At 32.4% G+C, this 12018-nt stretch overlaps 1 protein-coding gene across 3 annotated transcripts; it reads right to left on the bottom strand.

The window, feature by feature from the left end:
- Positions 1-1771: 1771 nt before the first annotated feature.
- On the bottom strand, positions 1772-4787 carry LOC105797043 (protein WHAT'S THIS FACTOR 1, chloroplastic). 3 transcript variants are annotated; one of them, XM_012626971.2, is made up of 3 exons: positions 4589-4787; positions 4392-4433; positions 1772-3528 (listed from the first exon to the last, which is right to left on the bottom strand). In XM_012626971.2, exon 3 carries the CDS (start codon positions 3486-3488, stop codon positions 2226-2228), a length of 1263 nt encoding a protein of 420 aa, XP_012482425.1. In that variant the 5' UTR covers positions 3489-3528; positions 4392-4433; positions 4589-4787; the 3' UTR covers positions 1772-2225. The 3 variants fall into 3 exon arrangements, with proteins under 3 accessions (XP_012482425.1, XP_012482426.1, XP_052484057.1); XM_012626972.2 differs by having other exon boundaries at positions 4392-4428; XM_052628097.1 differs by lacking the exon at positions 4392-4433.
- Between the last annotated feature and the right edge of the window lie 7231 nt (positions 4788-12018).

The following is a 12018-nucleotide window of genomic DNA, read 5'->3' as shown; positions in this document are numbered from 1 at the left end:
TTGCTATGAGGTTGCTCCATTGATTTCACCAAGAATCCATGGAAGAAATTTGAAGTTTTTGAGCTTGAGGTGGTTGGAAATAGTGGAAAAGACTAAAATAAAAAAAATAAAAATTTGCTAAAATTGGAGATGAAGGTGATGTGGAAGAGATTTTTCTGTATCTTTCTATATTAAAAATTTATTTAATTTAATATTTTAAATTATTAATTATATTTAATTTAAAAATCTAAACATTATCATACACATCAAGTGGTCCATATTTAATTTCAATCTCATCCACAATTTATTGTACTCTCTTGATTAAATTACACTTTTAATCCTTCCTCTTTTCCCACCAATCTAATTCAATCATTCGTATTTTTAATTTTCACACTTTTTCTCTAACAGTTTTCACACTATTACGATTTAGTCAATACCTCAATTTAATTTCTCTCAATTTAAAAGTCTTTTTAATTCCCTACATTATCCAACTACTTCTTTACTAATATCCAGGATTCCTATTTATTTACTTCAAAAATTCTAACACATGCAAATTTTGAAATAACACTATTCCCATCTCGGGGGCCGTTAGGGATGTTACAATTCATGGGCGGAGCTAAGAAATTTGGATTATTATGTCAATTTTTGAAAAAAAAATAAAACATTTATAAAAGTCGTATAAACTGGCACATAACTTTTTTTCTTATTGTTCTTCCTCTACTTCACTAATAGACTATTTTAAAATGTTTTTCCATTTATGGTAAACATATAGATCGAATATATCTAAGCCTTAAATAGATAAAAGTTTTCATGAAAACAACATATCAGTAGGAATTTTTCACAATAATAAAAAATACTTAAGTGCTTTTTAGTGCCATGAGAATGCAATATATCAATTTTTCAAACACAAGATTCACAACAATCACACTAGTAACAACAATTTCTAAATAAAATGATAAATTTCTAATCAAACCTAATTTCTTCAAGGGATTGTATTAATCAATCCTATTTTTAAGGATTTGTATTAATATTTTCTAAAAATTATTACCAACTCACGATGTTAGGAATTTCATACAAAATCAATAATCTCAAATTTATTCAATAAAATAATTAAATCTTGCATAAAAATCCTAATGTTAAAAATTCGAGAGAGCTATATGAAACTATTAAAAGATTGAACATCTGTCTTGCAAAAATTCTAAAGAGTAAGAGAATAAAAGAAATTTGAGGAAAAAAGTGACTGAGTGTTGGAAGAAAATAAAACATCTAGGGATTTTTGGATTTTAGGGACGGGGAAGAGATTCATTTAATTTTATGTAAAATAATTTATTAAATGAAAATAACCTTTAACAAATGAAATGATATTTATAAATTTTATTAAATATAAATTCAAATATGATTTGTCGATATCTCAAATGTTGTTATAGGTATCTCAAATTCTGTTAACATCCAAAATTTTGACATACAAATTAGACCGTTATTGAAAGGGTTAATTGTATGGTTTAATTTCTCTAAAGGTTAAAATGTGTTGTTAGCCCTTGTACTTGTTTAGAATTACTTTCTCAATTTAAAATCTTAATCAGATTATTATTATCATTAGTAATTTCTGTCAAAACATATGCATATAACACATCTTATGAGAACAGCCTAATCGATAAATTTTGACAAAAAATATTTACAATTTTAGTGACGGGCATTGAGAATTTTAAATAAATCTCAAATTATGTTTGTCAACGGGGATTACCTTTAAATGATTAATATTTAAATCTAGTCTTTGTGTGATTTTCGAACATGAAGACAAAATGAAATAAAGATTTCAACTTCAAGGTATTCAAATCAGAAAATACATCCAAAACCAACAGTCAGTTAATGATTGCAAAGTAAATAATTGGTTAGCAAAGAAGCATCCATCCCCAACATTCAAAATTTCAACTATTCAAGATATTCAAACCCGAAAATATGTCGAAAATGAATGCCAAAACACAGGTACTTCAAGAAAGTTGGATAATCCGGCAGCATTTTTAATGATTGCAAAGGGATATTTCATAGAGGATTGGGTAGCTAAGAAGAATCCATCCCAACATTCAGAATTTCAAGTATTCAAGTTCACAGCTCTAGGAGGATATTAACATATTAACTGCAGAAGCACTCCCCAGGCTTTGGTCATTGCTAGCTTGTAGTTTTTGTTCACCCCTTTATCCAAAGATACAAGAGACTTCAATGTTAAAATCACCTCAGATTAATTTTCATCTTTCATCAAAAAGAACCTTGTAAAATCGTTTTCGTTCTTCCGGGTCAAACAAACGTCCTAAACCCCCTAAAGTATCACCGTTATCATCTTGGTTGGACGTTTCAGAACTCGCAACTTTCCTTCTCTCTGGCTTCATCAAATTCATGCATTTCCTCTTCTTTTCCAAATTCACTACGCGGCGCCTTTGGTTATATTCATGAAGCCCTTCCTGCATCAAATCACCGAATTTATTCTTCACAATGACTAGTGGATTTTTATCAACCAATTCTGACCCATTGTAAGCTTCTCTAAGGAGCACAGTATAAATCTGATACTTGTTCGACACGTAAAATATGCCGGGGTGCTTGAGCAACAAAACATTCAATTTCTCAGGCAAAGCAAACTCTCTCTTGAAATGGCTTAGCTTTACAATTGATAACTTCTTCCACAATGTCAATGACAGCAATTCATGCACAAGGCCCACAATTCTCTTCTCCATCTCCTTAGATCCTTCCTCTAAACCTCTAGGGTTTAAGAAAGGTGAAATGTAGGGAATTGCATTAAATTCTTCAAACCTCTGCCATGATTTAATCCAAGTTGAAGGCAATGAACACGAAAAACAAGGCTCTATCCCCTGTTTCTGAGCTGAGGCTTCAACAGCAGAAACTGCTAGATCAGGGTTCCACGCCAGAAGTTCAATTTCCATTGAACTCTTCCTCCAACCGTTATTAACCAGTCGAAACATTTCTGGGTGCTTTGGTAGAATTCTAATGATGTAGTCATCTGGAAATCCAAAGCTGTGTTTAAGCTCATTAAGTTTCGTAACATTAAGCCTTTGATTCACGCTCATCATTAACAACTTTGCCAATTTCTGGACAAACACTGGCTCCTGCATATCTTTCACCAATTCTTCCTCTTCGACCAAATGTATCATCCGCTTCGTTAATCTACAATGATACTCATCATTCTCAAGATAAATTTCAAAGCAACAGGGATACTTCTTGAGCCAATTGAGAGCTTTGCCTTGAAGATCAAGAGTCTTAAATTTCTTTTGAAGATACTCCAAAGGTACCACCTGGTTTGGGCATCTAAGTATTATGTTTTTAATCTGATTATTGACTATCCAACGACGATTTCTTGAAAGGGCTGCTTCAAGATCTGGGTCTTTCTTCGTTGACCAAAGAGAGAAGTTTCGAAAATGATGAATAAAAGAAGGCTGAGAACGCAGCCTACAATAGCAACAAGCCAACCTCTTGAGAACTCTTTTACTAATCATCATACTCAAACTTAGTATGCCTCTTTTTCTCTAAAGAACAAACCTGTTAAGAGCAAAGAAAATAAAATAAGAAAAAGGAAAACATATCTTTCTTTCTCAACAATGAAATTAGATATACAAGGGAATGTAACAACTTGCCAAGAGAACAGTCCACAAGTTCCTTATAGCACCACACTGAACATTTAATACTACAAGTATGCTTATGCCAATGAACCAATGTTCGGAACTTTTGTACTAAGCCATAGAAGCTATATGTGCTTTATTGTAAGTGCAGAACAAACTTCCATACAGCAATCCAATTAATGACTTTCATCATGCCACAGTTCAAGCAAACCTTAAAACTTCATGAGCAAAAATAAGAAAGAAAGGTTTATTGGATTAATGACAACTAAGAAATTTTTCAATCAAGCTTTATCACTCTGAAAATGGTGTAACAGTGCTGAAGTTGCCACTGCTAAAGCCCTCCATAGTGATGTGAACAAATTTAACAGCCGATTGCGGCTGCAAATAACAGTATAACAGAAAATAGCAGCGATACCAGTCCACTATTTCCGCTAAACCAATACCTTTTATGATATGAAACACAAAAACAAGCAGCAAGACGGAAAACAGAAAATCAAATACAGCAGAGTGATGCAGAGGTAGACAGTAGACAACATAAACCGAACCATAACTCAAAAATCTCATTACTCAATACTCAATTAGAAACTTAAAAATTTAAGACAAAAAATAAGAAAGAAAAGCGTATCATATTAATGACAACTAGGAAAATTTTCAATCACTATAGAACCAGGAATGTGAAGGAAACCTTTGTCATCTGTATAATTAACTTAAATATCCGGATCAGACCTTTTATCCTATATGATTAAAAATAAACAAAAAGCAGTTAAATACAAGAAGATCAACCTTCTAGTTATTATATACAGTATAGCAGCCGATGTACCTGCACTAAACAAGAGAATCTCAATCAGATAATAATATAAGAAAACGAAACAGAAAAGTAAAGGGTAAGTTCTATTTAGTGAAGAATGAAACTTCTCATAGGCATTTTCACAAACACCTAATGGAAGAAAGAATCAAATTTAATCAACATATTTGGGTACCTAAATGGATAGATTGAGTCCTATGGCATTTTTCATTTTCGCTGCGATTTAGGGGAAGATTATGATAAATTTACAAACTTTGCTACTGCTGTGGCAGAGGGAAAGAGTGAGGGAGATTGCAAAGTTACAAAAAAAAAAAGAAGGAAAAACTGGTTGAGAGCCATCGGGAGAAATGCTGTGAAATTCCTCTCGACCAAAAAAACAAAACGGATAAAGCCCTATTTTTTTTAAATTTACCAAAATAGGCCTGCTAAATAATTATTTATCGGAATGGGCCCATTTTCCCGAAAGCGCGTCCACGTCAGCACGATGTCAGGGTACGTGACAGGAAAACATGTCCCTGAGGGAGCGTTTTGCCTAAGGACGCACTTTATGTCCATGTAAGCAAAACGTTCCCTCAAGGACGCGTTTTGCCCGTTTTTAGGTTTTAAGGTTTAGGGTTTTAATGTTTAGGGTTTAGAGTTTAGGGTTAAAAATTAAATAAATAAGGGATTAGAGTTTAGGGTAGAGGTGTTTACGGGTCGAGTAGGGTCTGGTTCGGGCCGGGCCCAAAAAAAATTTGGCCCGCTTCCTAGGCCTGAGGCCAGCCCAGCCCGAAATATGGGCCTGAAATTTTGTCTAGGCCAGGCGCGGGAAAAAAATTCTAAGCCCGAGCCCAGCCCGCATTGACCCATTATTTAATAAACACCAAAAAAATTATTTTAAATATAAAAAGAATAAAAAAGTATTTTAAAAATATTTTAAAATTAAAGAATAAGAAATATTTATTTATAATATATTCGGGCCGGGCTCGAGCCAAAAAAGTGGTGCTTGAGGCTCGGCCCGTTTTCTAAACGGGCCTCGCTTTTTTGGCCAGACCCATATTTTGGGCCTATATTTTTACCCGAACCCTCCCATATTTTTTGCCCAGCTCATGAACACCTCTAGTTTAGAGTTTGTCAATTAAATTATTTATAAATTTTTCATAATTGGATTAGTTTTCGTGTTTATTATTTTTAAGAAAAATTAATTAAATTAGGGTTTAGGGTTACTTGAGTAATTTAATTAAAATTTTTAAAATCAGATTAGGGTTAGGGTTAGGGTTTAGGGTGTTTTTAAGTTAAGGGTTTTAAGGAAAAATCAAATAAATTAGGGTTTAGAATTTAGGGTTTGTCAATTAAATTATTTATAAATTCCTCAAAATTGGATTAGTTTTCGTGTTTATTATTTTTTTAAGAAAATCAATTAAATTAGGGTTTAGGATTACTTGAGTAATTTAATTTTAAAAAATTTAAAAAACAGATTAGGGTTAGGGTTAGGGTAGAAAAATTAAGGTTTAGCCGTTGCACTAATCATGCGCGGGGAAAACGCGTCCCTGGCAGGAAAATGCGTCCACGTCAGCACACTTTATGTCAACGTCGACAAAGCGCGCCTTAGGGCGCTTTTTCACATCACGTACTACGACATCATACGGCGTGGACGTGTTTTCTCGGTATGGGCCCATTCCGGTAAATAATTATTTACCGGGCCCATTTCGGTAAATTTTAAAAAATATGACTTTTTTGTAATTTGCCCTAAATATAATGATAAATTCACTATTATTAAAAAATTAATTTTGTAATTGAATTGCTGAAATATTAATGATATAACGGGCAAATGACCAAAAAAAGCCCTTTTTCAAAAATTACCGAAATGGGCCAATTATCTAATTATTTACGGAATGGTCCATTTTCCGCGAAATCACGTCAACGTCGGTAGCGATGTCGGGATCGCGCCAGAATCGCGTCCACGTCGTAGCGATTTCTTGACGTGGCATCGCTTTATGTTTTTAGCTTGGAAAACTTTGAAAGGCCATAACTTTTCGCTTCGGTTGTCCGATTGAGATGATTTTTTATTTGAATAACTTTTCGAGATCTACGACCGACAAACCCCAAAGGCGGTTTGCCACACTTTCGTCGAAAAAGATCCTTTTGCCCCTAAATTTTGATTTTTCGGTTTAAAATTGAATTTTGAAACATTCAAATCATTATTTTCCTTATTTAATTGGAGTAAACACGGATTTTTTGAAATTGTTGTATTATTTTTCTAATTTGAAGCGTGTATGGAATAGGTCCGATAAATTGTTAGAACGTGGGTAATATAATTAAGATAATAACGATATTTTAATAATATGTCAATTAATTAGTTTAGCTTAGTTGGTTAATATGCTTGCTCATTTCCTTAGTACCTTGGTTTAAATCTTGTTGGTGTCATTTTTTTGAATCAATTAACTCTTCTATATTACATCAATAGCAACAAGTACAAAAAAGATTCAAAATTGTTTCCAACAAGATTTGAACCAAGGTACTAAAGGAAAAGAGCAAGCATATTAACCAACTAAGCTAAACTAATTAATTAACATATTATTAAAATACTGTTATTATCTTAATTATATTTTCTACGTTCTCACAATTTATCGGACCTATTCCATACACGTGTCAAATCAGAAAAAAATAATACAACAATTCTGTAAAAAAAATCCGGTGTTTATGTAACAACCCGGTTTTGACCCTAATCGGAATAGTGGTTTCGGGACCACAAATCCGAGTCCTAAAAATATTTTAATATTATTTTCTATAATTTTTATGTGTGAATTTACTTGTGTGAAAATTTCATGATTTAATTTTGTCGTTTGAGTGTCCGATTAAAAAAAAGATTAAATCGCGTAAAATAAAAAATTTTGTGGTCATTTTTAAAAGGGCTGAATAGTGGATGTTCTTTTAATATGGAGGTCTTATGTGGCAATTAATTCATTTAAATGCTAGTGGACGGCATTAAGTGATAGCATATCCTAGGCCTGAGGCCAGCCCAGCCCGAAATATGGGCCTGAAATTTTGTCTAGGCCAGGCGCGGGAAAAAAATTCTAAGCCCGAGCCCAGCCCGCATTGACCCATTATTTAATAAACACCAAAAAAATTATTTTAAATATAAAAAGAATAAAAAAGTATTTTAAAAATATTTTAAAATTAAAGAATAAGAAATATTTATTTATAATATATTCGGGCCGGGCTCGAGCCAAAAAAGTGGTGCTTGAGGCTCGGCCCGTTTTCTAAACGGGCCTCGCTTTTTTGCCCAGACCCATATTTTGGGCCTATATTTTTACCCGAACCCTCCCATATTTTTTGCCCAGCTCATGAACACCTCTAGTTTAGAGTTTGTCAATTAAATTATTTATAAATTTTTCATAATTGGATTAGTTTTCGTGTTTATTATTTTTTAAGAAAAAATCAATTAAATTAGGGTTTAGGGTTACTTGAGTAATTTAATTAAAATTTTTAAAAATCAGATTAGGGTTAGGGTTTAGGGTGTTTTTAAGTTAAGGGTTTTTAAGGAAAAATCAAATAAATTAGGGTTTAGAATTTAGGGTTTGTCAATTAAATTATTTATAAATTCCTCAAAATTGGATTAGTTTTCGTGTTTATTATTTTTTTAAGAAAATCAATTAAATTAGGGTTTAGGATTACTTGAGCAATTTAATTTTAAAAAATTTAAAAAACAGATTAGGGTTAGGGTTAGGGTAGAAAAATTAAGGTTTAGCCGTTGCACTAATCATGCGCGGGGAAAACGCGTCCCTGGCAGGAAAATGCGTCCACGTCAGCACACTTTATGTCAACGTCGACAAAGCGCGCCCTTAAGGACGCTTTTTCCTGTCACGTACCCTGACATCGCGCTGACGTGGACGTGTTTTCTCGGTATGGGCCCATTCCGGTAAATAATTATTTACCGGGCCCATTTCGGTAAATTTTAAAAAATATGACTTTTTTGTAATTTGCCCTAAATATAATGATAAATTCACTATTATTAAAAAATTAATTTTGTAATTGAATTGCTGAAATATTAATGATATAACGGGCAAATGACCAAAAAAAGCCCTTTTTTTCAAAAATTACCGAAATGGGCCAATTATCTAATTATTTACCGGAATGGTCCATTTTCCGCGAAATCACGTCAACGTCAGCGCGATGTCAGGATACGCGCCAGGAAATCGCGTCCACGTCAGCGCGATTTGCTGACTTGGCATCAGTTTATGTTTTTTAGCTTGGAAAACTTTGAAAGGCCATAACTTTTCGCTCGGTTGTCCGATTGAGATGATTTTTTTTATTTCGAATAACTTTTCGAGATCTACGCACTGGCAAACCCCCAAAGGCGGTTTGCCACACTTTTCGTCGAAAAAGATCCTTTTTTGCCCCTAAATTTTGATTTTTTCGGTTTAAAATTGAATTTTGAAACATTCAAATCATTATTTTCCTTATTTAATTGGAGTAAACACCGGATTTTTTTACAGAATTGTTGTATTATTTTTTCTAATTTGAAACGTGTATGGAATAGGTCCGATAAATTGTTAGAACGTAGGTAATATAATTAAGATAATAACAGTATTTTAATAATATGTCAATTAATTAGTTTAGCTTAGTTGGTTAATATGCTTGCTCATTTCCCTTAGTACCTTGGTTTAAATCTTGTTGGTAACATTTTTTTTTGAATCAATTAACTCTTCTATATTACATCAATAGCAACAAGTACAAAAAAGATTCAAAATTGTTTCCAACAAGATTTGAACCAAGGTACTAAAGGAAAAGAGCAAGCATATTAACCAACTAAGCTAAACTAATTAATTAACATATTATTAAAATACTGTTATTATCTTAATTATATTTTCTACGTTCTCACAATTTATCGGACCTATTCCATACACGTGTCAAATCGAAAAAATAATACAACAATTCTGTAAAAAAAATCCGGTGTTTATGTAACAACCCGGTTTTGACCCTAATCGGAATAGTGGTTTCGGGACCACAAATCCGAGTCCTAAAAATATTTTAATATTATTTTCTATAATTTTTATGTGTGAATTTACTTGTGTGAAAATTTCATGATTTAATTTTGTCGTTTGAGTGTCCGATTAAAAAAAAGATTAAATCGCGTAAAATAAAAAATTTTGTGGTCATTTTTAAAAGGGCTGAATAGTGGATGTTCTTTTAATATGGAGGTCTTATGTGGCAATTAATTCATTTAAATGCTAGTGGACGGCATTAAGTGATAGCATATCCTAGGCCTGAGGCCAGCCCAGCCCGAAATATGGGCCTGAAATTTTGTCTAGGCCAGGCGCGGGAAAAAAATTCTAAGCCCGAGCCCAGCCCGCATTGACCCATTATTTAATAAACACCAAAAAAATTATTTTAAATATAAAAAGAATAAAAAAGTATTTTAAAAATATTTTAAAATTAAAGAATAAGAAATATTTATTTATAATATATTCGGGCCGGGCTCGAGCCAAAAAAGTGGTGCTTGAGGCTCGGCCCGTTTTCTAAACGGGCCTCGCTTTTTTGCCCAGACCCATATTTTGGGCCTATATTTTTACCCGAACCCTCCCATATTTTTTGCCCAGCTCATGAACACCTCTAGTTTAGAGTTTGTCAATTAAATTATTTATAAATTTTTCATAATTGGATTAGTTTTCGTGTTTATTATTTTTTAAGAAAAAATTAATTAAATTAGGGTTTAGGGTTACTTGAGTAATTTAATTAAAAATTTTTAAAAATCAGATTAGGGTTAGGGTTAGGGTTTAGGGTGTTTTTAAGTTAAGGGTTTTTAAGGAAAAATCAAATAAATTAGGGTTTAGAATTTAGGGTTTGTCAATTAAATTATTTATAAATTCCTCAAAATTGGATTAGTTTTCGTGTTTATTATTTTTTAAGAAAATCAATTAAATTAGGGTTTAGGATTACTTGAGTAATTTAATTTTAAAAAATTTAAAAAACAGATTAGGGTTAGGGTTAGGGTAGAAAAATTAAGGTTTAGCCGTTGCACTAATCATGCGCGGGGAAAACGCGTCCTGGCAGAAAATGCGTCCACGCCAAGACACTTTATGTCAACGTCGACAAAGCGCGCCCTTAAGGACGCTTTTTCCTATCACGTACCCTGACATCGCGCTGACGGACGTGTTTTCTCGGTATGGGCCCATTCCGGTAAATAATTATTTACCGGGCCCATTTCGGTAAATTTTAAAAAATATGACTTTTTTGTAATTTGCCCTAAATATAATGATAAATTCACTATTATTAAAAAATTAATTTTGTAATTGAATTGCTGAAATATTAATGATATAACGGGCAAATGACCAAAAAAAGCCCTTTTTTCAAAAATTACGAAATGGGCCAATTATCTAATTATTTACGGAATGGTCCATTTTCCGCGAAATCACGTCAACGTCAGCGCGATGTCAGGATACGCGCCAGGAAATCGCGTCCACGTCAGCGCGATTTGCTGACGTGGCATCAGTTTATGTTTTTTAGCTTGGAAAACTTTGAAAGGCCATAACTTTTCGCTCGGTTGTCCGATTGAGATGATTTTTTTTATTTCGAATAACTTTTCGAGATCTACGCACTGACAAACCCCCAAAGGCGGTTTGCCACACTTTTCGTCGAAAAAGATCCTTTTTTGCCCCTAAATTTTGATTTTTTCGGTTTAAAATTGAATTTTGAAACATTCAAATCATTATTTTCCTTATTTAATTGGAGTAAACACCGGATTTTTTTACAGAATTGTTGTATTATTTTTTCTAATTTGAAACGTGTATGGAATAGGTCCGATAAATTGTTAGAACGTAGTTAATATAATTAAGATAATAACAGTATTTTAATAATATGTCAATTAATTAGTTTAGCTTAGTTGGTTAATATGCTTGCTCATTTCCTTAGTACCTTGGTTTAAATCTTGTTGGTAACATTTTTTTGAATCAATTAACTCTTCTATATTACATCAATAGCAACAAGTACAAAAGATTCAAAATTGTTTCCAACAAGATTTGAACCAAGGTACTAAAGGAAAAGAGCAAGCATATTAACCAACTAAGCTAAACTAATTAATTAACATATTATTAAAATACTGTTATTATCTTAATTATATTTTCTACGTTCTCACAATTTATCGGACCTATTCCATACACGTGTCAAATCAGGAAAAAATAATACAACAATTTCAGAAAAAATCCTGTTTATGTAACAACCTGTTTTGACCCTAATCGGAATAGTGGTTTCGGGACCACAAATCCGAGTCCTAAAAATATTTTAATATTATTTTCTATAATTTTTATGTGTGAATTTACTTGTGTGAAAATTTCATGATTTAATTTTGTCGTTTGAGTGTCCGATTAAAAAAAAGATTAAATCGCGTAAAATAAAAAATTTTGTGGTCATTTTTAAAAGGGCTGAATAGTGGATGTTCTTTTAATATGGAGGTCTTATGTGACAATTAATTCATTTAAATGCTAGTGGACGGCATTAAGTGATAGCATATAGTTTTTATATTATTAATATTAATTATAAAGGTTATAATTATGTATATTATATTATTATGTTATAATAAAAATATTATAAGCCATCATCATTTTATTTTATTTCTTCTTCATC

Source organism: Gossypium raimondii, chromosome 3 (genome assembly GCF_025698545.1).
Source record: "Gossypium raimondii isolate GPD5lz chromosome 3, ASM2569854v1, whole genome shotgun sequence".
Lineage (NCBI taxonomy): Eukaryota > Viridiplantae > Streptophyta > Magnoliopsida > Malvales > Malvaceae > Gossypium > Gossypium raimondii.
This window is presented reverse-complemented; position numbering and strand designations above follow the sequence as displayed.

Bases quoted from the DNA above. Each gene is read 5' to 3' on its own strand.
- LOC105797043 (XM_012626971.2), bottom strand. From the start codon at position 3,488: ATGATGATTAGTAAAAGAGTTCTCAAGAGGTTGGCTTGTTGCTATTGT.